Source organism: Petaurus breviceps, unplaced genomic scaffold (genome assembly GCF_028583685.1).
Source record: "Petaurus breviceps papuanus isolate PSGF00001 unplaced genomic scaffold, PetGlider_PUasm1.0 178, whole genome shotgun sequence".
NCBI classification, from domain to species: domain Eukaryota; kingdom Metazoa; phylum Chordata; class Mammalia; order Diprotodontia; family Petauridae; genus Petaurus; species Petaurus breviceps.
The window spans coordinates 19,059,320-19,087,318 of NW_027185777.1; the positions used below are offsets into that span (position 1 = coordinate 19,059,320).

General features: G+C 38.0%; 2 protein-coding genes across 2 annotated transcripts in view; one reads left to right on the forward strand and one right to left on the reverse strand.

Moving 5' to 3' along the window:
* The window catches only part of RAB18 (RAB18, member RAS oncogene family), a 508,262-nt gene that overhangs the window by 270,652 nt on the left and 209,611 nt on the right, over positions 1–27,999 (forward strand). The gene's annotated exons all lie outside the window — the stretch shown is intronic.
* LOC138159832 (mycocerosic acid synthase-like) lies at positions 1,726–27,725 on the reverse strand. The gene is made up of 6 exons (XM_069086122.1): positions 27,671–27,725; positions 24,203–24,356; positions 14,987–15,147; positions 9,755–9,958; positions 9,068–9,249; positions 1,726–7,278 (listed from the first exon to the last, which is right to left on the reverse strand). The coding sequence occupies exons 1-6, from the start codon at positions 27,723–27,725 to the stop codon at positions 1,726–1,728; spliced, it is 6,309 nt and encodes a 2,102-aa protein (XP_068942223.1).

Here is a 27,999-nt window from a genome sequence, read left to right on the forward strand (position 1 = left end):
TAGATTTGTTCCATAGCTGAGATGCAGAATCCTAAACAGACAGTGATTTGTCTATTGGCTAAGCCATATTCATAAATGGACTTGGTGGTGATGGGATGAATGCCCCCACATGGAAATCTTTATAAATTCTGTAGTCTTTATGCCAACTCCCCTTATATTGATGACTCATTAAACATATATTTGTTAGATGGATTTTAAAACAATATTTATTTTTCTTCAATTACATATAGAAAGAATTTTTAATATTTGTTTTTTTTTTGTTTCTATTTCCAAATTCTATCCCTCCCTTCATCCCCTTTTTGAGATGGTAAGCAATTTGATATAGATTATACATGTGCAATCATGTAAAACATTTCCATATTAGTCATTTTGTACAAGAAGAACCAAACAAAAAAAAGGAAGGAAGGAAGGAAAGAAAGAAGGAAGGAAGAAGAAAAATAGAATTCTTCAGTCTGTATTCAGACTCTGGAAGAGGACAACATTTTTCTTCATGAGACCTTTGGGATTGTCTTGGATCATTGTATTGTTGATAATAGCTAAGTCACTCATAGTTCTTCATCATGCAATATGTTATATGGAATTTTGAAAAAAATGATGGGAGAATAGTGGATTATAGAGATTGGATACAGGAAAAGCAATTAGAAGTCCTTAGGTGATGGCAGCAGGATTCAAATACAATAATAGTAACGATAGCTGATATTTTTTATAAATATAATACTTCATGGCTTTTACAATATGTTTTTTAAGCAATCAGGGTTAAGTAACTTTCTCAAGGTTACACAGCCAGTTATTTCTGGGTGTGGTGCTAAGTATCTGAGCCCAGATTTGATCCCCAGGTCATCCCAACACTGGAGCTGGTGCTCTTACTCGCTATGCTACCTGGCCACCCCTTTTAGAATATTTTTGTCAATGCATTCCGTAAAGTAGGCAGTAGTACAACCATTAGTCTCTTCATTTTACAAATGAAGAAACTAAAGCTCAGAGAAATTGTGATTTGTCCATAGTCCACTAAGAGTTTAAGCTGGGACCCTAAATCAGGTCTCTTCTTATGCCCAGTCTAGTGTTAGTTCATTTTTTTCTTTACTGGATTCTAGTGCAGAAATAAATAACAAAAGACCTTTATTTACTAAGCCTGTTGTTACAAGACAAAAGAGAATCAAAAGTTGATCCAAGTCCTCAGATAGTGAATGTAGCCCATTTTTGTTTTAAAACAAAAATATCTAAGCCCGTTATTGGACTTGGCACTTCCTGTATAAGGCAGGCTTCAGATATATCAAATGATGTGGCCATTGCAAGATCTGCTGAAAGGGTTTTGTAAACTTTAAAGTGTGAAAGAAATATGAAAGATTTTTGAGACTCTGAGCCATAACCAGTTGTCTAATGTCATCCAGATACTAGCCCAGAGTGGATCTATTTCTTCTCACCCTTAACTGTGACTTTCATCCTGAAATTTCAAACTGATAACCTTGGCAAAAGGTCATAGGTTTGAACTGGACCCATGAGTGGCCTGACAATGGAAAGATAACAGAGCTCTGTTGGCTCTCTTCAACAATAGTAGTAGTTGCAACTGAATTATCCAGCTATTTGTCAATATGTATCAAACTTAATTATTAGTTGTTTTACTGGTCCCATCTCTTTCTTCCTAGAGATTTGCAAAAAGCAGGATAGGATAATACAAATTGGTAAGTCACATACTTTTTCAACATTTTAGTTCAGAATGTTATCCTAAAAATAAGTTTCTTGATTTTTATGACTACCTCCAGCATTTACCATTTTCCCTGATTGTTCCTCCAAAAGTGACTGAATGGTCATCAGAGTTGTGTTGGAGTCAAGTAATCTGATAAGAGGAACATCCACCTTTTTGTCTTGGAAGAGCTTATTTTGTAGGGTCATAGCTGACATAGAGTCCATGCCGAGGGACATGAGAGAGGTGCTCATTGTAATGTCATTGAGATTGGTATTACTGAGTTCACTTACTAAAGAATAGATATAATCTTCAGTTGACATCTGAGATGAATCTTGATGAGCCATGGTACTAGTTTCATCCAATGTTTTGTATTCATTTGTTGCAAGTTTAGCAAGTCGGATTTTGAGAGATGGAACCTTACTAAAGAAATAATTTTTCATTCTTGTAAAATCAAGTTTAGCTATTGCTTGCTGAGGTTTATTTAGAAGTAAACCTTTTTCAAAATATTCATGAATTTCAGATTTCTGAAGAGTAAGTATTCCCTTGCTTTCTAAAAAGTCTTGAAAATTCTCTCTTTTTAACAGTAGTCCAAGATTCAAGGCTCCCCAGTTAATGGATTGACCAGCAAGACCACAGTTCCTCCGATAATGACAGAAGATATCTAGAAAAGAGTTAGCAGCAGCATAATTTATTTGGGCCACATTCCCAAGGAATGAAGTGATAGATGAATAACAAACAAAATAATCCAGCTTATGCCCCCTAGTAGCACTATGAAGATTTATTACTCCCGCAACTTTGGGACTCAATACTTTCTCAAAGCGAGAGAGGTTCAAAACTTCAAGAATTCCATCATCCAAATCAACTGCACTGTGAAATACACCTTTGATTGGAATCTTTGGAAAGATGTTACCAATGGAACTAATCGCCTTGTTCACCTCAGAGTGAACACTCACGTCACACTGCACACTGATGATCTTGCAGCCTTTATTCTGATTTTCCAAAGACTGTATTTCCTGTTGTTTCTTGGCATTTGGACTACTTCTTGAAAGAATCACCACAGAGCCACCCCCATCCTGGACAATAAATCTGACTGTTTCAAAGCCAAGGCCAGTGAGTCCACCTGAAACGATATACACTGCATTTGGCTGAAACAGTTTCTTCCTTGCCGAATTCTTAGGTATTTCTGAAACTTCAGTTTCTGGTAATCTTCTTTCCAACACAACTAGTGAGAGGACTGTGCAAGTGAAGTAGGAGAGAAAGGGTGGCTCTGGGAATACAAGAGACCCAAGGGGTTGAAAAATAGAATAGGTTAAGTTGGTGTTCTTTGGAAAAGTCATTGATTTTGCCCAGTGGAAGACAGCTGTATTATTGTGTATTAAAGTTGATTTCTGAAAAATTGGACTGATGTTGAGGGAGTGAACCTGGATATGATCATGACTATTATGAAATAGCTGCTGCAGAAATTCAGACTGGTGACTCCCATGTAAAACCACCACATCTCTGAGGTTTGCAAGGTCAGACAGCATTTCCTTGGAGAAGTTAGTTAATGAAGGCAGAAATATGAGTGCCTGGCATTGTTTCACAGTTTTGTGTAGATCAGGAGAGGGTGAGAGAAGACTGGCTTTCCAGCCCATATCTTTAGCTGCCAAAGTCAGCACTTGACCTAAAATGGATACTGGATGAGTACAGACAACAGATAAAGGGGCAAGAGTCTTTGGTCTTGGCAATACCTGAGTAAAAATTTTCCATGCTATTATGAAATATGAAACACAGGGTGTATTTCTCAAAATTGGTAATTTATTGGTTTTGAAACAGCTCATCTCAGGAATTAAGACCTTTGATGATGCAGCAACTGGAAAGCATGTGGCAATATGATCACCGACCTTTACTTCTTTCACTCCTTTGCCTGTTCTGGTTACTGTACCACTGAAGTCCAGGGCGAGCAACTGATGTTTTTCCACAGCATGCTTTGTCCAGTACAGAGTGTTTCCAAAGGTTAAACTAGAGGTGCTAACAGGAAAATAATCTTCTGAATGGATGCATATCCTCTCAATTTGAACTTCAATAGTGTGGTTTTCAAGGTGAATGACTTCAGGTTCTGTTACCTGAGCAGACAGATCTATTGCCTTATATGGATTTGCTGTGTAAAAAGTAAACATTCCCGAAGTCTTTTGCTCCTTGGGAAGTTGGCTGCCAAAAGGAAATTCAAAGGGAGTACGCCTGACTTCAGTCATGTACATTACTCCCTGATCAATCCAGAGTTCAGGATAATCTTCCCCCTTATATTTAATAATAGCTTCTGCTAAACTTTCTATGTCCTGTGTAGTTGTAAAGCTGATATCTATCATCTTAAATGTGATTTCTGGAACTTCTACAAAACAGCACCTGGTCATGCCGGACAGAGCAAAGCCAGGATTAATGTGATCGACTATTATCGATGTTGTTCTATAAGTGATTAATGTCACAGAACAATGAGCATCCTGCTCCCTCAAGGCCAATATAACTTGACGAAATGTCTCACAACACTTAGCTGACTCTCTCATTATTTCTATTCCTGGGGAGTTTTCATTAAATTTTTGGATTCCCCACATGAATAATACATTATAGAAGCCCTGGATCACTTTTCTCATCATATCTCTTTCTAACTCTTCAGATTTTTGATTTGTTTCCCACTCCTCAAATGTAATATACTTGGATTCACTGTGCAAGTATTTTTTTAACTGTTGAGCTATTCCAAATTTGTCAGCAAATACCAAGAATTGGGGGGATTCAATTGAATGCTCAGCTACTGGCACTGGAGAGATTGGTATCCACTTATTTTCAAATAAGAAGTCATCATTAACAGATGCTTTTGTCATATATGTGATCCTAACATGCTTCAGTTCTGCCAAAACCTGGCCATGTTTATCTGTAAAATATCCACAGACTTCTAAGTAGTTCTCAGTGGACTTGTTGGCTTTCATATATATCTCCATTTCTTCTTCCAGGGGTCTGAAAACTATAAGGCTGCCTATGGAAGAAGGAAATGCAGCCTTTCCTCTAGTTTTTGTGTCTCTGCTGGCAATAACAGCTGTCATCTGCAGGAAGCAGTCTAGCAGAACTGGATGAATGTGATAGTCATACATTTCTCTTCTGGTTGCCTCATTTACTCTAATGGTTGTTATGCCTTCCTTCAGCTCATCACAGTAGGAAATGTCACCTAGTTGTTTGAAAATGGCACCATATTGAAAACCAACAAGAGAAAGGGTTCCATAAACTTCCCCAATGGCTAAGACTGACTTACACCTTTGGAAGATGCTATTAAGAGAGATAAATTTGTTTTCACTTGCATTTCCTTTTGGTATCTTTGTAACTTGCCCTGTTGCAAAAACTATAGATGATGAAGACTGTATTTTGAATTCAGTTGCTGCATTTTTCAGTTCAAGTTTAACCTGCAAGTCAAGGGAACCTTGGCTCACCACACAGGGAGATACAAAACTGATGCTTAGCTGACATGCACTTACAGGTATTTTAGGTCTTGAATTGATCATTATTGAAGCTAAGCCAACTTCAGCAAAAAGGGCCCCTGGAACCAAAGGTACACCGTTGTTTTTGTGCTCATAAACATAGGGTGTTGTATTCTGAGATATTGTGCAGGTGATTTCCAAGTTGTTATTTACAGTGCTAATGAGAGGATGACCAGAAGTGGCTGTGCTGTGCTGCTGCTGAAGGCTTTTCAGGTACGTGTTGAGATTCTGACGATCAAATTTATATCTTGGATATTCTGTTGGAACTGCCTTCAACCCATCATAGAAGTGTGGCCAATTGAGATTATATCCGGATTCAAATAGATTTTCTACCAGTGCAAAAAGGGTCTCATAATCTTTCCCTTCTTTCAGTGCAGGTAAAACAATACTTTGTTTCCCTAAAGTCTCTTTAATATTCCTCTGTAATACTTGTTTAGGGGCTATTTCGATGAACATTATATTTTCCTTTCCTTGAGCTGAAGTTTTAATGGCCTGTGTGAAAGCAACTGGCTCTCGAATGTTTCTGGCCCAATATTTACTTGTTGTGAAATCCTCTCCAGAAGCTCTTTGTCCTGTCACTGTTGAGATAATTTCCACTTCTGGCTTCTGCCTCACCAAATCTGTTATACTCTCTGTAATGTCCATGATTATTGGGTCCATCATATGACTGTGATAAGCAGCAGGAACTTCTAACTCAAAGAGAAATATATTCCTTGCCCCAAATTGCTGAAATAGTTCTTCACGAAGTGTATTTATAGCATCTGCTTCTCCAGACAATGTACAAGAATTGGGACTATTGAAGGCTGCAATGCATACCTTTCCAGAATGCGGGGCTAAGGATTTTGAGATTTCCTCTGTGGGAATGTTTCCTACTACTAGCATTTTCCCCCCAGTGACCTTGGCCTGGAAGTTACTCCTGTAGTAAATAACTTTCACAGCATCCTCAAGGGTAAGATGCCCTGCACAGTGGGCAGCAGCTATTTCCCCAACTGAATGCCCCACAATAGTAATGGGTTCAATGCCCCAGAACTTCAGGAGGGATGCCAAAGCCACCTGGATTAGGAAGAGGAGGGGCTGGGCGATTTCAGGTCTTGAAAAATCATCAAATTCTTCCTCTATTAAATCCAGCAGCCGGATAGGTGCATATTGGAGAAACAAATTGGAGACTTCCTGGCATTTTTTCTGGAACACTGGTTCTGACCTAAGCAAGACCTTGCCCATCCCCTTGTAATGGGCCCCATTACCACAGAACACAAATACTAATTGAGGAGTCCCTTTTGTGTGAGACTTTTGGATTCCAGCTGCTGAAATAAGTTGTTGCTGCAGATTTCCTAGGGAAGTTGTCACAAAAGCTTTTCTATATTTGTATTTGGCATGGCTTCTTCTACAGGCAGACGTATAGGCCAGATTCTGTAGAGATACATGGTTATTCTCATGCACTTGTTGAGCTGTGTCTCCCATTATGAGTTTGAGGGACTCGCTGGAAGCTGCAGAAAGTATCAATATTTCATAGGGCCTTTTAGAAGGTATATGCTGAGGTTGCTGCTTAAATTGCTTGACAATAATGTGGGCATTGGTTCCCCCAAATCCAAAACTGTTTATGCCAGCAACTCTGCCAAATTCTGGGGACTCTTCCCATTTCTCTACTGCTGTCGGAATGGAAAGATTTAACTTTTCTATATTTATGCTGCTCCCGCTCTCTGAATAGTGGAGAGATGGGACAATCTTTTCATGTTTCATCATGAGAAGGACTTTAATCAGGCCTGCTATTCCAGCAGCTGACTCAGTGTGACCAATGTTGCCTTTCACTGAGCCAACTTTCAGAGGAGGTGCATTACTGGATCTTCTTCTGCCAATAATGTTGCCTATGCTCTCTGCCTCAGTAGGGTCTCCAGTGGGGGTTCCTGTCCCGTGAGCTTCGACATATTGCACAATTGATGGGTTGATATGACTTGAATAAATGCTCTCTAGGAGTTTCTCCTGTTGCTCCTGAGAGGGCCTGGTGATGGGAGTTACCGATCGGCCATCCTGATTCACTGCACTGAAGCTGATAACACCCCAGATTTTGTTGCAATCTTCCAGTGCCTATAATATTAAATTAAATTTAGGTAGATGCAATGGTATTTAGTTAACAACATTTTCTGAATAAAAGGAATATCCAAGAAAATCTCCACCACCACCCTCAAAAGTCATTTGACAAGTCAACATTTTCATCCTTTCTAAACAATTTAATTTCATATTTTAACATAAAATTTTTGACATCAGATTAACACATTAAGATGTACCATGGATTAATGGAAATAATCCAGGAATAGGAGTGATAGTTTGTGAGGGATTTTCCCAGTTTTGCTACTAACTAGTTTTATGGGATTCAATGAGTCATTTATCTTTCCAATTTCATTCAAGATATAGCTACTATATATCATTTAATGAGAAGTGTGGGACTGTTTGCAAATAATGTTATTTAACTAGGAGCCATATTGGCTCAAGTAGATCAGACTCTAAGATGCTCCTCGGTTTTAATTTTCCACGTTATTGGCCATGTGGATGATTGGAGAGAAATCTGGCCTTAAGGTTAGGAACACCTGAGTTCAAATCCTGATTCTTACACATGCTAGCTTTGCGATCCTGGGCAAGTCACTAATCCTGTCAATAACCCAGGCAACCTTCTAAGATTATAAATTGCAAAGAACCTAGCTATTTGCAGTGCTAGAGGGAGTTTCTTCATCTTTGCACTCTCTGTATTTTCAGTAAAAGACAAAAGAGGACCTAAGGCATTGACCCTGTATTTTATGGGAAGGATATTAATACTTATCTGGTCCATCATTGTGCCAACTTTTGAAATAGTGGATATCTATGTACTTTGATGTCTATTAAATATTTTCAGAATGAAAATCAAAGACCTGTCTTTTATATCCCTATATAATTTTTCTGATAAGGGTTTTTCTTATCAAAATAGTATAGTTGGAGATTCAGAGGAAATAGAGTTTCCAGCATCTCTTCCAAAAAAAAAAACAAAACAAAACAAAAGAGAAAAAAATTGCTTAGAAAAATGAAGAAAATAACAATCAATCAAAAAGAGAAAATACAATTTGTGGGAAAAAACAATACTATGGGGAGATCCCACCAAAACAATCCAATTATTACCAGAAACAAAATAAATGAAAACATCCAAGGCATTTGGAGAGAACCTTACATAGATAAATTTAAAAAAAATTAAATTAAGCAGAATTCATACTGACAAGAATGTCACAAGACCAAATAAAATATCTTACAGAAATTTTAAAAGTCATGGGAGGAACTTAAGCTAGAACTACAAAATGGTGTACAGATTAGGAGGTGATACTGTAGCAAACTAACAAAAATTGAGACTATAATTGAATTCAACATGCATTTTTGAAGTTATTGTGTGTCATAAGCACTATGCTAGGTGCTAGGGACCCAAAGGCAAAAATGAAACAGTACTTGCCTTTAAGGTACAGGTAAAGTACAAGTGACTAGAAGTCAGAAGATATATTAAAATCTGAAGGAGTCAATAGAATCAATCAAAATGGACCTATAGACTGAAACAGCAGAAAATGGAGTTGCAGACGATGGAAACAAATTGGAAAAAAAATCTGTCTAAGAAAATCAGTAAAGTTTCCAAAGAATAAAAAAAAAAACATTTAGAGTTAAAGAACATAACTGGGGGATAGGTCAATAGTGCAATACATTCCCTGCCTACCCCATAGGATTGTGGTGGGAAGAGTCTAGTGAACTGTGAAATGCTTTCTTAAAGGTCTATATGCCATGTGCCATCATATAAGCTATTATAAAGTAGAAAAAATCAATTATGTGGATTTTCATGAAGGAAACTTTAGGAAAAAAATCTTACCTTCCTTAGCGGCTTCAGTAAGACAACACCACAGCCTTCTCCTCTTCCATAGCCATTTGCTTTTTTAGAAAATGGTCTACTCATCCCCTCAGGAGATATCATTTTGGCTTTACTCAATACTACATATAGTGTAGGGTCTAAAATACAACTCACACCTCCACAAAGAGCTGCCTCACAGTCTCCTGCAGTGAAATAATAAATAAGGGAATCAATTCTTTGAAATTCCTCTTATTGTTCTTCCTGACCCCCTCCCCCATATTTCCCCACCATGTAACTATCCAAGGGCCATTACCTCACATCTGGTCTTATAGCAACTGCCTTCTGGCTCAATGGGCTCAACTTTTCCCCATTCCAAGTTTGATGTGATCTGTTCCACCTTTCACCTTCTGTAAGTCTTTATGGTACCTCTTATTGTTTTTTCATATTTTACCTTACTTTATAATATCCACTCCTACTATGCAGATACATCAAGAAACCCTTGCTGTTCCACACGAAGACCCTAACTTTTCCTCCTTGTCCATATTTCCAATTTCTATTAGGGTCTGGGGATATAAAGTATAGGACATAGTTTCCCTTCCAGGTGCTCTTAATCTAGGTGGGTAGATATGACATAACAACAGCACAAGGTTAGCATCTGACATGATATAGCACAGCAGTATTTTTAGGCTGCTCAAGTTCATAGAATACCTTGTTTAAGTGAGAGGCAGGCAAAATGTAGGACAACAAGAGATGATGAACAGGCAGTATCTATAGAAAGGGATGGTCCAGTTAAGTGAAAAACATATGAGATCCTGTTCGCAGCAATACTTGCTGAAGATCCAGTGGCATCATAATGGTTCACATTATTAGGAAAGTTGTGAGTCATAGTTGTAAAGTCTTGATTCATAAGACCTGTAAAAAGTGAAGAAATTTAAATCAAAGAATTATAACAGATTTATGAGAAAGCAGAATAAATATGAACTCCAAGCTTTCATTTACTTTTTAAATTTAATGAAATTGCATTCTTTCTCTCTCCCTTCCTTCCTTCCTTCCTTCCTTCCTTCCTTCCTTCCTTCCTTCCTTCCTTCCTTCCTTCCTTCCTTCCTTCCTTCCTTCCTTTTTTCCTTCCTTCCACAATTACTGACTTAGTTTATATAGCACTCTCTTTGTACCTTTTGCATATGTATTATTTCTCTTAATATTCTAAGGTGTATGAGGTAAAGGATTATGCCTTATGTGTCTTCCAGCATCTAATACAACATTTCTATGTATAGCATGCACCAACTTTTTTTTAAATTTTAATTGAGAGTCTATTCTATTGTGTACCAGGTACTATGCTAGGTGTTGCTCAGAATGCAAAGATTTATTAAGACATTTGTTCCTGAACTCAAGAGGCTTACAATCTAGTAAAGAAGATTACATAGCACAAGTAATAAATCACAGGGCAGTAGTCAATATATCATATGAATGATATTATAATGTCCAAAATTCTTTTATAACCTCCAGCTTGCATACTGAGTTTCACTCTTATCCCTTGGACAAAGAAGGTTTAAAACCCTTGTCAGGACCCTGACTTATTCTCTCTAGTCATTTCAAGAAGTAAGGCCTTGCTTCTGACTCACAACTCCTTTGGTTAAATATCTACCATTGATGACTGAATGCTGATTTGCCTGGACCTCCCCATACTAGTCACTATCAGATTTCTCTTTCTTAGATTCCCAGGACTGAACAAAGATACATCTATGGCCTCAGCTATTCATTTTTCTGATACACTGTCTTGTAATTCTGCCCATCTGCTCTGAATCCTTCTGATGCCCACTTCTAAGGACTTTCCTGGATCATTTTGTCTATTCCAGAAGATCCTTTAGGTTCTGTTCACCTTAGGCTGCAATCCTCCTAATTAGTCTCCCTATATCAAATTTCTCCCATGTCTAGTCCATCCCCCAGCTGCCAAAGTGATATTCCTATAAAACTAGATCTTATCATGTCAGTTGCTTGCTAGATAAACTCCAGTGGTTCCTAATTAATTCTAGGATCAAATGCAAACTCCTGTGTTTGGCCTTGGAAGCCTAGCATGACCTGGTACCAAACTACCTTTCCAGCTTTATTATACATTACTATCTTTCATATAGACAAACTAGTCTTTGTACTGTATAGAACTTCATTTCCCATATTCATGACCTTGGATACCTCCATGCCTGGAATGCACTACCTCCACACCTCTTAATATCCTTAATTAAAACTCAGTTCAAGTTGAAGACTTTTCTGATCTGCTCCCCCCTCAAATATTATCTCCCTCAAAAAATGACCATATATTCATTTTTAATATATTTAATATATGCTTACTAATTAACTTGTCATTTTCTTTTCTTTTCTTTTGCTTTTTTTTGGAGGGGGAAAGGCAGGGCAGTTGGCATTAAGCGACTTACCCAAGGTCACATGGCTAGTAAGTATTAAATGTCTGAGTTCGGATTTGAACTCAGGTCCTTCTGACTCCAAAACCAGTGCCTTATTCACTGCGCCACCTATCTGCCCCCCAACTTATCATTTTCAAAGATAGAATATAAGGTCCTTGAAGGCAAAGACTTTTACTTTTTCATTTCTTCACAGGGTCTCACACAGTGCCTGGAAGTGCTTACCAGATACATGCATACTGATTGATAAAAGTCAATCAGGATAGGACCTCAGGGGAAAAAGAGACAAAATGCTTGGAGAATAGACTCCAGAAGAATGAGAGATTATTTCTCATTAGGGTAATTAGGGAAAGTTAATTAAAAACATGATATTTAATCAGGAGGTTGGGAAATGAGTATGAATTAGTCAGAGCTTCAATGTGATGTGCCACAATGTGGCAGATCTCTGCTAAGTGTGAGAAATAACTATACAAAAATGGAACAAGTTTGGGATAGTATGAAAGAGATTCATACTTCAGGTAGGAAATAGCAGGGATTAGACTAAATGACTTTTGAGATATTTTTTGAGTCTAAATTTCAATGTTTTTAAATAATAAGGGTCTGCACTAAGGTGGTGGTAGTGGAAACAGAAAGGAAGAAATGTGGGAAAGAAGAATTGACAGAATTTTGTTATTAGCTATAGAGGATAAATGTGAGGAAAGAATCAAAGATTACAGTGTTCCTAGAGCATTATAAGCACTTAATTAAGGCTTGTTGATTGATTTTGTTTTGGTCTTGTTTTGACTGATTGTTTTTAAGACTAGATGACTGAGAGAATGATGATGTCATCTATAAAAATAGGGAAGTCAGAAGAAGGAACTGGTTTAGGGGATTGAGGTTAGGGAAGGAAAATGGCTAAGTTCAATTTTAATTGTATTGAATCTGAGGTCCTGGAAGTCTATCCAAGTGGAAATTCCCAGCAGACATCAAGAAATGTGGGAAAGGACTTCAGAAAAGAAGTCAGAAATGGATCAATAAACTTAAGATGTAGTTTTACAAGTAATGAGAATGGATTAGGTCTCTGAGGAAGACACTATAGGAAAAAAAGAAGGTGGCCAAGGACAACAGCTTCAGAAAAGTTCATATTTGGGGTAGGGAAAAGGAGCACCAACAGCTGAAGATGTCAGAGAAAGATTAGTCAGAGGGTAAAGAAGAAAATCAGAAGAATGTTAGTGGAGTGAATGGAAGAGAGGCTTCAAGAAAGATGGGGTGTTCGGCTATGCCAAATTATGCAGAGGTTAAATAGAGGGTGACCTGAAGGAGAGCCATTGGATTTGGCAATAAGATATTAGTGATGTTTAAGAGAGAAATTTCAATTGAATGATGGGGTCAGACCACATTGTAGAGGGATATGGAGTGAGTAGGTGGTAAAGACATGAAGGCACTGACCTTCTACTAATCTTCTGAAAAATTTCTTGATTAAAGTGTAGCCTTCTTTTGTGGCACAGACCTCCCTTTCTCTAGAGACCAGAGAGATTTTATTTAAGTATCTACATGTGAGTAGGTAGACATTATTCTGGGTTTCCCAAATTCCTGTGCCTATTGATCTTGAATGACTTCCCAGAGAAGTGGAAACCTAGCTGGCCCAGACCTGTTACTAATTGAAAACCAAAGAGAAAAGCAAAGAAAAATGGAGATAAGAAGTACAATGAGGTGAAGACATGCCTGGAGTCCATCCACAACCTTACTGAGTTTCTCCCTCTTTCCTGGGAGTATAACCTAGAAGTTTACCTGGGGGAGACTTTGTTATGGGTACAGGATTTCTAGCCTCTTCTCTCTGAAAAGGGAGCTCTTTCCCCTTTCCCAATTCATCATTTGCTTCTTACCTCTCTGATCATATCAGAGGCATGGGGGACAGGGCTTAGAAACATTCAGTTTCTGTCCCTTTTACAGGACCATGCCAAAGCATCTTTTGAAAGCTTTTTTTCTTTTACTGTTTACTTTCATTCTGTATGATTTGAAACTATTGTTTTAAAAACTCCGTGTCCCTCTACCAGAACTTATCAGTGGATACATAGAGTAAGACTGAGATCAGGAAGTCTAATACCAGTGGGGAAAGCAAATTTCAATTTTTGTCCCCAGAACACTCTGAGTAGGAGAAAACCAATTAGAATGAGAATAATTATCCATATCTAGACTTATTTCTCTTTTTAAAAAATCCTGAAGCAAATGAACAAATAAAGGACAAACCCCAAAGCTGTCTGGTATAAGGGTTGAAACCATTTTGCCTGGTAGCGTTTTGTGTGTTATTATTGCTTCCATCTTTGGAGGATGGAAGAGGTGGATTGATAAGTGTGAGCCTGACCTCTGGCAAGGCAGCTGCTAACCACCTTCACCGACCAGGTGTTAAATTACTACTGGCCTTTCTTCTTCTTCCTTAAAGGACACCCCTCATACCCAGGTATTACAAAAGGAAGATCTGTTAATGGTTGAAGAGTATAGTGGTGTCTAGGTGACATGTGTTTTTTTTTATCCACATAGGAACATCTGTGTTCTTAGAACTAGTGTAAATTTTTGGGATCAACAATAAGGCATTGCATTAGGTCCTGTGAAGAGAGACAAAAGTAAAAGTCATTGTCCTCAAGGAACTTATATTTTATCTGTGAAAATGACAAGTTCATTGTTACGTATGTAGTAAATACATAAAAAAATGAATACATGATAATTTTTTTGAGGGAGACAGTAGTATTTGGGAAATCAGGAAAGTCTTCATTCAATTGGAGCTGAGCTTTAAATTAAGGATATTAAGAGGTGAATGTGTGGAGGTGGTGCATTCCAGGTATGGAGCTAGCCAGAGCCATGCATATGGGAAATGGAGTTCTTTACAACACAAACACCAGTTCATCTGTATGAAAGGGTAGTAATGTATAATAAAGCTGGAAAAGTAGATTGGTGCCAGATTGTGTTAGACTTTCAAGGCCAAACATAGAAGTTTAAATTTGATATGATAATTAATTAGGAACCACTGGAGTTTATCTAGCAAACCAAAGACATGATAAGATCTGTTTTTTAGGAATATCACTTTGGCAGCTGAGGGGTAGACTAGAGATAGGAGAGACTTGATACTGGAAGACCAGTTAGGAGGGTTGCAGGGTAGGATGAACAGAACCTGAAGGATCTTCTGGAACAGAGAAAGTGATCCAGGAAAGTCCTAGAAGTGGCATCAGAAGGATTCAGTGCAGATGAGTAGAATTACAGGACAGTTTACCAGAAGATGAATGACTGAAGAGGAGCTCACCTAGTGGAGACTTTGGTTTGAATGGAGGAAGCTCCTAGAACTTCCTTTTAAGTGAATTATTCTTGCTATCTAGGTGCTAAACTCAGTTAATAAATAAAGGGCTTCTGGTTCCCTTTATTTTAGCAAAAGTGCACAAAGCCCCAGTTGATTGCACTACTTTAGTTTCTTGGTCCTGACGATATTACAGAATTTCCTGCTCTCTAAGTCGGAAGGGCTGTGAAAGAGATCACTGCTGGGCTGTTTTCTCACCAATAAAAACACCGATTCTGGACCCTGCCACATCCTCAGTGGGGATTCCAGCATCCTCCAGGGCTCTGTAGGAACATTCCAGGAGTAATTTTTGCTGAGGGTCTATGCGTTCAGCTTCTGAATCACTGATTTCAAATAACTTGTTGTCAAATTCATTAAATCTGTGAAAGAAAAAAAAATTGTCAGAAATATTTTCTGATACCACACTTTAAAATCCTTAATACTTCAAAGGCCCTGAATTATTTTTGAAAGCATATGCTAGGGAGAGGATTCTGGGAAGATGATGGGTAGGTCAGAAAATTCCAAACTCTCCAGATTTCTCCCACAAATGAGATAATAATAGCACTTCAGGGCAAACATAGAACGGTAAAAATAAATAATAGTAAGGGCAGAATAGTGATCATCATGGAGCAAAATCCCAGGATGAGTTTTGATCCCCACGAAAAGTAAATGCCTTCAGGGGGCAGCTAGGTGGTGCAGTGAAAAGAGCACCAGCCCTGGAGTCAGGAGGACCTGAGTTCAAATCCAACCACAGACACTTAACACTTAATAACCATGTGACCTTAGGCAAGTCAACCCCAATTGCCCTATCTCCCCCCCTCCAAAATACAAAATTCAAAACCAAACCAAAAAAAAAAAAAAGAGTAAACATCCAGACTAGGTCTGCTTAAACAAGCACCAAGTTCTAGAGTTAGCTGGGTTGGGAGGCTGCCTCAGCTCCAGTTACAGGGACTTTTACCACAGGACAGTGAAAGGAGTTGGGCATCTGAGCCAGAGAAGATCAAAGGAATCTCTGCTAACAAGGAACACCACACCCAGCTGTGCTGTGGAATTATAGCTGAGGGCAAGAAGAAACCAGCACAAGCCTAGTGAGTGCAGTAGCAGTGGAGCAGGGCCACTGCTGGCCGTGGGTACTCACACACTTGGTTTCAGTTCCAGGCCAGAGACAAGAACTGAAGGAGAGCCTGAGGCCAGAAGCAGCATCCCCCATACCCCAGGGCTAGAGTGATTACAAAAACTAAGCTGCTACAAATAAAAAAAAAATGAACAGTCAAAGGAGAAAGAATTCAACCATAGAGAATTACTATGGAACTAGAGAAGACCAGCATTCATCTTTAGAGGAGGATACTGAAGCAAAGAAATCCTTTTCTATCCCAAAGAATATTGTCAAATGGTCACCTGCCAAAAAGCAATTTGCAAAAGAACTTTAAAATACTTTAAAAATCAAATGAGAGAGATTGAGAGGAAAACAAAAAAAAAATCTAAGAAAAACAAGTTGATTATGAAAAGAAAGTCAACCAATTAGAAAAGGAGATCCAGAATCTTAAGGAAGAAAATGACACCTTGAAAATCAGAATTGAGTTAGTGAAGTCATAAGAGATCAAGAAATAATAGAACAGGGGCGGCTAGGTAGCACAGTGAATAGAGCACTGGTCCTGGAGTCAGGAGGACCTGAATTCAAATCTGGTCTCAGACACTTAACACAAAAAACTAGCTGTGTGACCTTGGGCAAGTCACTTAACTCCAACTGCCCTCCAAAAACAAAAAAAAAGAAAGAAAAGAAAAGAAATAATAGAACAAAAAATAAAGAATGAAGAAAAGATAGAAGAGAATGTGAAATGTCATAAGAAAAACAACTGATCTGGATAAGAGATCAAGAAGAGAAAATGTAAGGATAATCAGACTACCTGAAAGTTATGATAAAAAAAGAATCTTGATACAATAATACAAGAAATAATTAAAGAAAATTGTCCTGGAGCATTAGAACAAAAAGGGAAAGTAGAAATAGAATAAATCTACCAGTCACCATGGGGAAGATACTACGAGGAAAACCCACAGGAATATCACAGTCAAATTCCAAAAACCCCATCTCAAGGATAAAATATTATGAGCAACAAGAAGAAAAAGTCAATTTAAATATTGTGGTGCCATAAGAATCACACAAGACCTAGCAGGGGCAACACTAAAATACTGCAAGTCTTGGAACATTATGTATCAAAGAGCAAAAGAACTAGGGTTCTGACTGAAAATATCATACCTAGAATAGCTAAACACAATTCTGAATGAAAAAGAAAAGTATTTTTAATGAATTGTCAGACTTTTAGGATTTTGTTTAAAAACAAACAAACAACCTGAACTTAAAAGAAGATTTGACATACAAGAGTCAAAAGATACATATCAAAGACTAATTACAAGGGACTCAAAAAGGACAGACTGTTTACCTTTTACATACACGAAATGTGTGTCTAAATGTGTTATTAGTAATTAGGTAGTTAATAACAAAGACGGGAGTAGACCTGAGTATGACATGATTTTAAAAAGTAAAATCATTTAGGAACAACAAAAAAGAGTAATCATCTTATACAAATGAGGTACAAGAGGGAACCAACACAGAGAAATTGGATAGGGAAAGAGTTCTGGTAGTCCTGGAAACCTACTTTCATCCATAATGGGTTCAAGAGGGAAAAAAAAATATATATATATATATATATATATATATGAGTATAAATAAGTTAAAAAGGATTATATAAGAATGTTTAGATTAATAGGAATAGGCAGATAAGGGAGGGATCCTTGGAGGGGGGTGAGTTAAGTAATAGGAGGGCAAGGTAGTGAGTATAAGTAAAGTAGAGGAGTCAGGAGGGATAGGAAGTAAGAGATACACACAAACATAAAATAAAGATCAGGAGAAAAATTTGTTAGGGAAAAAGGAGCAGAGGTGGTAATCATAATTTTGGACAAAATTAAGGCTAAAATAGATTTAATCAAAAGAGAAAAATAGGGAAGCTACATTATATATCAGCCATATTTATCAACATTGTTTTGGACTATTTAAAACAACTGGATAGTATAAGGTGGGAATATTGCTGTGGAGTAGAAAATGATGAGTTTATGGACTTGTAAAAATATGGAAAGATTCAGACTAATGAAGGGATATCTCATTATATGGTAGGTATCACAAGATATCCACCCTCAGAAAAACACAGGACAAGTAAGTATAGTATGGTCTTATGAATGTATATTCCTCTATATAACTATGATTATTGCTATCTAAGTATACATACATATATATGTAAATGTATGTATGTATAAGTTTGTGTTTATGTGTATCTCTGTGTGTATCTCTCTCTCTCTATCTCTGTACTGTATATATACATGTGTTTGTGTGTGTGTGTGTGTGTGTGTTTCTATGCTTAATTGTAGCCTTGGTGGGGGGGGTGGAGTAGGGGTTGGGAAGGTGTAGAAGAATGCTACTGTGAACAACTTCTCAATATTCTGATTACATAGTATAGTGAACACTTTATTCAATAATAAATCAGAGCAAAACATTAACAGAAAATCAAGGTACAGCCTTCACTGTATGTTACAATGTTACAACTTATCACAGAAAATCAAGATACAGCATTCATCATGTCACAACTTAATAACTTATCACTAAAATGGCCACATGGTTTTCGCCACAATGGTCACATAGTTTTGAACAAAGTACAATCATTTAGTCAATCAATCACTTAGTAACTCAATCGTTCAATAATAAAGTACAAAAGGTCAAAGTCCTCCACCCATGGGGCACATTAAGTTACAAATCAGTCACTATTCAGTCATCAGTCACTATTTAATCATCCATCACTACTCAGTCATCAGTCACTACTCAGTACCCTCTTAAGGGGTAGTGGGAAATACACAGGCCATCCACCCCTCAGCTATGAGTAAATCACAATTTCATCACTACTCAGTACCCATGGAGAGGTCTTTTCATCTTGACTCGGGACAAGTTTTCTCTGGATCTCCTTCCATGGTGCCAGCTCCTACCTGGATTTGCCAAACTGTCACCTGGGTTCAAAGGCAGACAGCTCCCAGCTCCTTATCCAGCTCTCCGTGAAGTTCCTGTTCCACACTGAAGCTCACAGTGTCCAGTCCACCTTAAATCTTTCACAGTCTCTATTCCTGGGAAGTCAAGGCTTAACAAAGCCACAAATAGACAAAGTACTAAGACCACAGTCATGCCTCCTCTGGCAGCTCCAGCTGGCTGTCAGAAGTCTTCAGCAGCTTGCCTGGCCCTCAGAAGTCCTCAGCAGCTCCAGTGGGCCCTCAGGAAATCCTCAGCAGCCTCAGCAGCTCGGCTGGCCCTCAGAAGAAGCTTCATCACCACAACTTCCTGGGAAATTCTGACTTTCCTTGCTGGGGTTTTTCCTTATATACAGTATTGCTTCAGCCTGTTCAGCTCCTGTTTGTTACATCAGCAACAGAGGTTCATACCTTCTATTTCTTTAACAGAGGCTTGAAACTAGGTGCTAAGTATCTCTCAGTTTAGTAATACAAAAGGATTTTTAGATTTCATTACTATTATAGAAGGGGGAAAAAGAACAAAGTTTCAATGGATAGGTGATTCTTGATTGTAATCCTAGCTCCTCTGCCCTCCAGAATATCATATTCCAAGCTCTCCAATCCTTCAATGTAGAAGCTACTAAATCTTGTGTTATCCTGACTGTGGCATCATGATCCTTGAATTGTTTTTTTACTGACTGCTTTCAATATTTTCCCCTCGACAGGGAACTCTGGAATTTGGCTATAATATTCCTGACAGTTTTCATTTTGAGATTTCTTTCAAGAGATGATCAGTGGATTCTTTGAATTTCTATTTTACCCTCTGGTTCTAGAATATCAGGGCACCTTTCCTTGTTAATTTCTTGAAAGATGATGTCTAGGCTCTTCTTTTGATCATGGCTTTTAGGTAGTTCAGTAAGTTTTAAATTATCTCTCCTGGATCTATTTTCCAGGTTAATTATTTTTCCAACAAGATATTTCACAGTTTTCTATTTTTTCCTTCTTTTGGTTTTGTTTTATCCTTTCTTGATTTCTTAAAAAGTCATTAGCTCCTGTTGGCTCCATTCTAATTTTTAGGGAATTATTTTTTAAGTGAGCCTTTGGACCTACTTTTCTATTTGGCCAGTTCAGCTGTTTAAGGCATTCTTCTCCTCATTGACTTTTTGTACCTCTTTTACCATTTGGCCTGATCTGTTTTTTAAGGTGGTATTTTCTTCAGTACATTTCTATGTTTAACAAACTTTTGACTCATTTTTTCGTGATTTTCTTGCATCATTCTCATTTCTCTTTCCAATTTTTCCTCTACCTCTCTTACTTGATTTTCAATTTTTTTCTAAGCTCTTCCTGAGACCAGTTCATATTTTTCTTGGAGGTTTTGAATGTAGGAGCTTTGACTTTGTTCTCTTTTTCTGAGTTCGTGTTTTGATCTTCCTTATCACCATAGTAACTTTCAATAGTCAGAGTTTTTTTCTGTTGTTTGCTCATTTTCACATCCTATTACTCAACTTTCAACTCTTTGTTAAAATAGGCCTCTGCTTCCAGGGTGGAGGGTGCTCCTAGGCTTCAGGAGTTTTGTGAAGCTGTTTTTAGAAATACTTCTAGGGACCTGTATGTTTTCAATTCTTCCAAGGAGAGGTGTTTGCTACTCTCCTGGCCTGTGCTCTGTCTGTGAACTACAAGAAGCACTCTTTTCTTCCCTGGAACTGTGAGGAGGGTCCCCCCTCCATTGCTGCCACAGCTAGTGCTTCTCCTGTCCCTGGTACTTCCACCCAGTACTGTGACCTGGATTGGGATATGGGCAAAGCAATAGAATCCTTCCTTAGTGCTAGCAAAAAAGATTCCTGTAATCTCTTTCTGACCAGCTGTTCAACCCCCTTACTGTCTGTGGGCTGAGAGCTCTGGAAGCAACCATTATTTCTGCTGATCCAGCCACTCCCAATGCCTGCTCCTGGTTTGCTGTGACCAGGGCTGTGCTGGCATGACTTGCACTGTGCTCCACTCTTACCCAGGTGTGACAGCCCCTTCATTCTCACCTTCTAAGTTGTCTTTGGGTGGAGAGGTCTAGAAACTGCTATTAACTGCCAATGATTCAGTTGCCCCAAGGCCTGCTCTGGATTTGCTGGGGCTGGTCTATGCTGGAGCAGCCTGTGCTGGATTGTGTTTTCCTCTTACCTGGTGCATTAAACATTTCCTGCCAACTTTCCAAGTTGTCTTAGGCTGGAATTTGTCTCACTTCATCTTTTTGTAGGTTCTGCTGCTCTAGAATTTGTTTAAAGTCACTTTTAAAGGTATCTGGAGGGGTCTGGGGGAGAGCTCAGGCATGCCCCTGCCTTTGCTGTGCCATCTTGGCTTGGCCTCATGATTCAATCATTCTGTAAAGCAATTTGGAACTATATAAAGGGGCTATAAAACCATGCAGACCCTTTGACCTAGCAATATCACTACTAGATCTGTATCTAAAAAGAGATTAAAAAGGGGACCTATATGTATAAAAATATTTATAGCAGCTCTTTTCTGGTGGCAAAGAATTAGAAATTGAGGGGAGACTCATCAATTGGGGAATGGCTGAGCAAATTGTGGTATGTGATTGTGATGGGATGGTATTATGCTTTAAGAAATGATGAGCAGGATGCTTTCAGAAAAACTGAGAAAAACTTACATGAGGTGATGCAAAATGAAATGTACTGTCTACAAAATAACAGCAATATTGTAAGATGAACTGCTGTGAATGACTTAGCTATTCTCAGCAATACAATGATCCAAGACAACTCAGAAAAATTATGATGAAAAATGCTATCCATTCCCACAGAAAGAACTGTTGGTATCTGAATACAGATTTTTTTTAACTTTTTAATTTTTCTTGAGGTTTTATTTCTTTTTTTCTGTTTTTTTTTTTTTACAACATGACTATTATGGATATTTTTTGCATGACTAAATATGTATAACCTATATTCAATTGGTTGTCTTCTCAGTGGAAAGGGGGTGGGGAGGATGGAAGAGAGAGAATTTGAAATCCAAAGTTTTAGAAACAGATTGTTTTTAAATGTAACTGGAGAAAAATAAGATACTAAATAAAGAAAAAAATTTAAAAAGAAAAAGAAGAAAATGACAATGACAATGAGTAGAACATTTCAACAATTAAATATTTTGATACTTTTCTTAGGAAACAAATTTTAGAATATCAGATTTAAGGAGTCTATAAAGTTATAATTACTAAATTTATGACCTGCAGACACTTTTTATCATTTCTTATCCACTGGAAACTGAAAATTACTGACATGTTTAATGCCAATTTGCAGTAAAAAAAAATTTATATCATAGTATAGCATCTAAATTTCTAAACAAGTCAAATGAATTACAGGACGAAATAGTAAAACTATACTAGTGGGTGACCTCAACTTTCCTCTCTCAGAACTAGATAAATCTACCACAAAATGAACAAGGAAGAAGTTAAGGAAGTGGATAGAATTTTAGGAAAGGTAGATATGAGAGGCCTCTGGAAAAAATTGAATGGGGACAGAAAGGAATATACCTTTTTCTCAGTGGAATATGGCACTTAGACAAAAATTTACCATGTATCAGGGCATTAAAACCTCACAATCAAATGCAGAAAGGCAGAATTATTTTATTTCTTTAAAGCAATCGGGGTTAAGTAACTTGCTCAAGGTTACATGGCCAGTTATTTCTGGGTGTGGTGCTAAGTATCTGTGCCCGGATTTGATCCCCAGGTCATCCCAACACTGGAGCTGGTGCTCTTACTTGCTGTGCTACCTGACCACCCCAGAAAGGCAGAATTATTAAATGAATCCTTTTCAGATAATGATGCAATGAGTTTCATTTAATAAAAGATTAGAAATAGAAAGATTAAAAATTAATTGGAAACTAAGTAATCAAATCCTAAAGAATGAGTGGGGCAACAAAAAATTTAGATCATATCATTAAATGTATGGAGTATGAACACAGAAAAAAAGAAGTGACAGTTACCAGCATAGGTTTACTAACAATAGTTCAAGATACACTGGCATCATTTCTTTTTTCAAAATCAAGTTATTCACTTTGTGAACCTGGGCAAGTCACTTAACCTTGATTGCCTCACTTCAACAAAATAAAGAGGGGAAGTAGCTAGTTGGTGTAGATCTTGACAGGCAAGAAATTGGCTGAATTTAATAAGTTGAAATTTATTAGGGACAACAACCAAGTCTTATGTTTAACTTTAAAATATGAACTTCATAAGTGTAAATTTGGGGTAATCTACTATGATGACAACAACAACAACAACAACTACTACTAGTACTAGTACTACTATCATTACTACAACTACTACTAATGATAGCTAGCATTTTTGTGGTGCTTTAAGGTTTGCAAACCACTTGAGAAATATTATTTTATTTGAGGTTAGTTCCTCTTATTAGCCTCATCTTCCAGATGAGGAAACTGACAGACATAGATAGGTGAAATGACTTGCCTAGGATCACACAGTAAGTATCTGAGGCAGGACATGATATCAGGTCTTCTTTACTCCATTGCTAGCAGTCTATGTGCCATGCCACAAAGCTGCCTCAACTGCCTATATAGTGGTTTGTCTGAAAAGATCTTAGGGTGTTAGTGAGCAGCAAACTCAATGTGAGTTAAAAGTGTGACATAGCAGCACACACACAAAAAAAAACCACTGAATGGAATCTTAGACTGGGTTAAGAGATGTGTTCAGGACTAGAGAAGTCCTTCTTATTGTCTGCCTAATCAGACCACTTTGGAATATCATATCCTGTTATGGGTTCCACATTTTAAGAAGGATGTTGATGAACTGGAGAGCATCCAGAGGAAGATTTCTAGGATGGTAAAGAGACTAAAAAATCATGCTGAATCATGAGAAAAAAGACTTGGGGCAGGTAGCATGATGGCTGTTTATAAGTGGTAAGGTATGTCTTGTGGGGTAGGGATTTGGCTTCTACTGCTGTGTCATACATGGCAGAACTGGGTGGACCCTGTAAAATCTGCAGAAAGACAAATTTAAGTTTGATCTAAAGAAAAGTTTCCCCACATTTCAAGCTATTCAAAAGTGTAATGGGCTCTCTTGGGAAGTGATGGGTTCTTTCTTACTAGATGACTTCAAACAAAGGCAGGATGACAGGTGGGTATGTTATAGTGGGGATTCTTGCCCTAATATGGGTCAGACTGTGTGGCCTTTGAGGTTCCTTCTAACTGAGACATTCTCTGATTTTTCTGCTTGGGGAACTGGTTTGGGTTGGTGACCAAGAGGGAACTGGAAGAGGTTGAAAAAGAAACAAGTCAGGTCAGGTAACAAATTATCACTAGAATGGTTCCAAGAATTAAGTGCTCATATCTAATGGAAAAACTGAGTTTTTGAAATTCCAGTAGTGACCTTACCCTTCAATAAGAGCTGCTCCTTTTGTCCGACTTTTACCAGGTGTGTTATCATTTGCATCATACCATTGTTCAGTGTGAAACCTTTCAGATGGTATCTCTGCTGTACAGTTTTGGCCTTTCACAAGTACCTGCCAGAAGTTGTCAGTCCCTTCACCTGTTATAAGAATAAAAGTTTCAAAGTTAATGAATAGATCGCTATTCTAGATAAGGTTCTATACTGACACCAAGTCAACTAAGTTTCTCCCTCTTTCTAAGCAGCAAATAAGCAAGCAAACAAACACATGAGGCTTTTTGTTTGTGCATACTTGATGGTGGGGTTGGAAAGGGAAGACAAAAAGTCATCTTCTTTTTTAATTAACTTCCGGACTGATCTTACACAAATAGGAAGGGAGTGTACAAAAATAGGGTCAGGATCAGAGTCAGAATTCACACAAGTTTTAATGATATAGATATGTAGGAAGTGATATAGATTTGGGAAGTGAAGGACAAGAAAGATGAGTGGTGATACAGGAAGAGTCTCTCTCAGCCTGAACATGCTCTTGGGTTTGACTCGACTATGTAACTTATGATGATGCAGCAACAAGAAGTAATTGAGGTCTTATATAACCTAGTTGATGAACCCCAAGAAGCAGTTTCAGAGGTTCCTTCTGTGATAGAAGTGTGAATCAAGAAAACGTCACCTAATTCTGAATTTCCCAATGGACTGTGCATTGATCAACAAAGAAGTCATGAGTGAAACAACCTTGAGGGATGCTTGTTAGTTCCTGGTGGGACACCAGACAGGGAGGTATGACTCTAAACCCCCAAACTATTCCTAGAGTTCTGTGCCTAAAGACTGGTTTGGGCTGCCTGGCTCTGGTAAGAACTGTGGGCACCTAGGTCCTTAAGGGGGTTGTTTTAACATGTTGGCTTTCATTCTTGTTGCTTCTATCATCTTGAGAGAGAACATTATACAGTTAAACTATGTTTTGCTGATGGAATAATAATAGCTAGCATTTATGTGGTGCTTTAAGGTTTGCAAAGCTCTTGTTAAGTATTAACTCATTTGAGGAAATTGCTGTTTTTATCCCCATTTTACAGTTTGGGAAACTGAGACAGAGGTGAAAGGATTTGCCCAGGGTCACAGATAGCTTGTGATATCTGAGGCTTCATTTGAACTTAGTTCTTCCTGACTCTTGGCCCGGTGCTGTAGGCACTGCCCATTTAGAGACCTATATAATATGAATGTTATGGCATGCTCACTTGATTAAATGCCAATGAACCTTCCTCAAAAAGGAAGAAGTAGAGATTTTTCTTTCCCAGTGCAGAGAGGCAATAGTTGGAAGAGTCTGATTTGATAAATTTTGAATTCCCCCTAGACCAATGAGATAAATACTACTATCTTCTAAGGCAGGGGTTAGCAAACTTCAAGCCTGAAAGCAAAAACTAAGAATGTTTATTTTTTCACTTTTCAAAACAACAAAACTGTATTTAAAGTCTAGGAGATAAAGGTATCCCACAGTTTTAAGAATCACAGAGTGATTGTTGGTTACTCAGGGTGCCCCCTGGTACTGGGTTATGACTAAGAGGGTTAGGTGGGGAAGGATGCCCTCATGGCATCTTTAACATTCAACCAGGTCAAGGAAATGACCAACATTCAAGGTGTACCTTGTGATAGTTAAAGGAGCAGTGTTTAATTCTCAACAATCTCTTCTATGTTAATCAGGATAAGGAATTGAAAAGAAGCATTTAGAAAGAAGTTTCAGTTGGTGGAAGACAATATTTGAATTTGTTAACTTCAACCTCTATCTTGATTCATGGATGTTGTCTTGTAGTTCTATTCCTGTCTAATTAATCAACCTCTGACTGCAGAACTCAGATACTGAAAGAGTAGTTACCTCCCTCTATAGCTTGGGCCACCCCTGCAACATTTGAGATGAGGGCCCCCGATTTCAAAAAGTTTGAAAATGAAGTAGAGCTTATTGGCTTTTCCCCTTGGGATCCTAAAAATGAAGTGCTAAGTCATATTCCATAAGTAAACCACTCTATTTCATAGCTGTCAGTATCATAGTATAGTTGTTGTTGTCAACAATAATGTAGTAATTACTAGTTGATCAAGCACAAAGAGAGGGATGACAGGAGCCCAATAAGACTTTCATTGTGATGAAGCAGTGTGACTGGGGTGATTTGGGTCTCCAAGGCATTTTCCCCCTTTCTGGGTTAATGTCAAATGACACATTTAATGTAAAGGTCTTTGCAAACTTCAAAATTCTTTATATATGTAGTGATCATGATGATTTGCCTGTGGGCAAACTGCCATTTCCTAGGGGTTACTCAGGAGGATGGGTATTGCATGTATTCCTCTAAGAGTGTCCTATGATTCTACAGCTACTTTGATAAATTTCTTTAAGAAGGGGAAAATAATAGCCACCTATATAGCACCTACTTGTTTCAGTACTAAAATAATAAATAATTAAAGTACTATAATAAGTACTTTACAAATATTATATCATCTAGTCTTCACTACACCCCTGCAAGGTAGGTTTTATTATTATACCCATTTTACAATTAAAACTGAAGCAGAGGTTAAATTACTTGCCCAGAGTCATACAGCTAGTAATTGTCTGCAGGGGGATTTGAACTCAGGTTTTCCTGACTCCAGGCCCAGTACTCTATCAACTACACCACCTAGCTGCCTCAACACAGCAAGCCAAGGAGTGATTTGTTATTAAATGTATAACTTCAGGACCAGGGAAAGCTTCATTCCTATTCAATGCTATCTAAGGTCCCTCAGAATAAGGAAAACAGTAAAGGCTGGTATGTGGTACTATCTTTCTGGTAGAGTGGGATTGGGTTAGTTACCATGGAGCAACTTTGTTGCTGTCCTCTGTAGACATTCACAAACTAATGCCCCTCCATCCTTCAGTGGACTGCTAGCCACAGGTGTGTGAAAGCCTTATCTCTGACTTCTGTACTGACAAACTGGGCATATGGAAAGGTAGATGGGTAAACAGGTACTATGATACTCATGAAATCTGACTTTGTTCTCCTTCATGCTTCAAAGATCTATAATTTCATTATTATAAATACCCTCTCTTCTGACACTGATTACCACACTTATACAACTTAGTAAATGGACTTAGCTGTTATAAGTGCTTGGACAGTCTTCAAATACAGTGGTATTCAATGTCATTAGAAATGAGATTCTTGGGTGGCTAGGTGGCACAGTGAGTAAAGTGCCAGCCCCAGAGTCAGGAGGACCAGAGTTTGGTTCCGGCCTTGGACATTTAACACCCACACAAAAAAACTAACCGTGTAACCTTGGGCAAGTTACTTTACCCCAATTGCCCTCCAAAAGGCAAAACAAAAACAAAACAAAACAAAACAAAAACAAGAAATAAGATTCTGAACATTTGGACATTAAATGAGAACAAGGTGAGCTGATTTAGAAATATTGTTGGCTATTGTTATTATTACTATCATACTCACCCCCTGGAAAGTTGCAACCAATTCCTACAATTGCAATTCTGTCTTCTGTCTCCATCATTCCTCTCATTTGCCTAATAGCTGCAAAAGCAAACAAATAACATGGTATACTACAAGTTCTGTTTTGAAGGCAGGATGGCATAACTGAGCATTGGACTTGGGGGCAGAAGCTGTGGTTTTCAATCCTGCCTTTTTTCCTTACTATTTATCATGTCTAGATAAAAGACTCTCTAAGATCCTTTAAAATTCTAATTCTTGTGTTCCTATGAATAAGGAGAAATTATCCATCTCAGATAAAATGGAAACCGGAAATTGTTAGAACTATTTTCTTT

Excerpts from the sequence above, each read along its gene's own strand:
- LOC138159832 (XM_069086122.1), bottom strand. The coding sequence starts at position 27,725 with ATGGAGACAGAAGACAGAATTGCAATTGTAGGAATTGGTTGCAACTTT. Across the intron at positions 24,357-27,670 it reads TGGTTGCAACTTTCCAGGGG|GTGAAGGGACTGACAACTTC; the intron begins GTGAGTATGATA and ends TTCTTATAACAG. Across the intron at positions 9,250-9,754 it reads CTGCCTCTCACTTAAACAAG|GAGACTGTGAGGCAGCTCTT; the intron begins GTATTCTATGAA and ends ATTTCACTGCAG.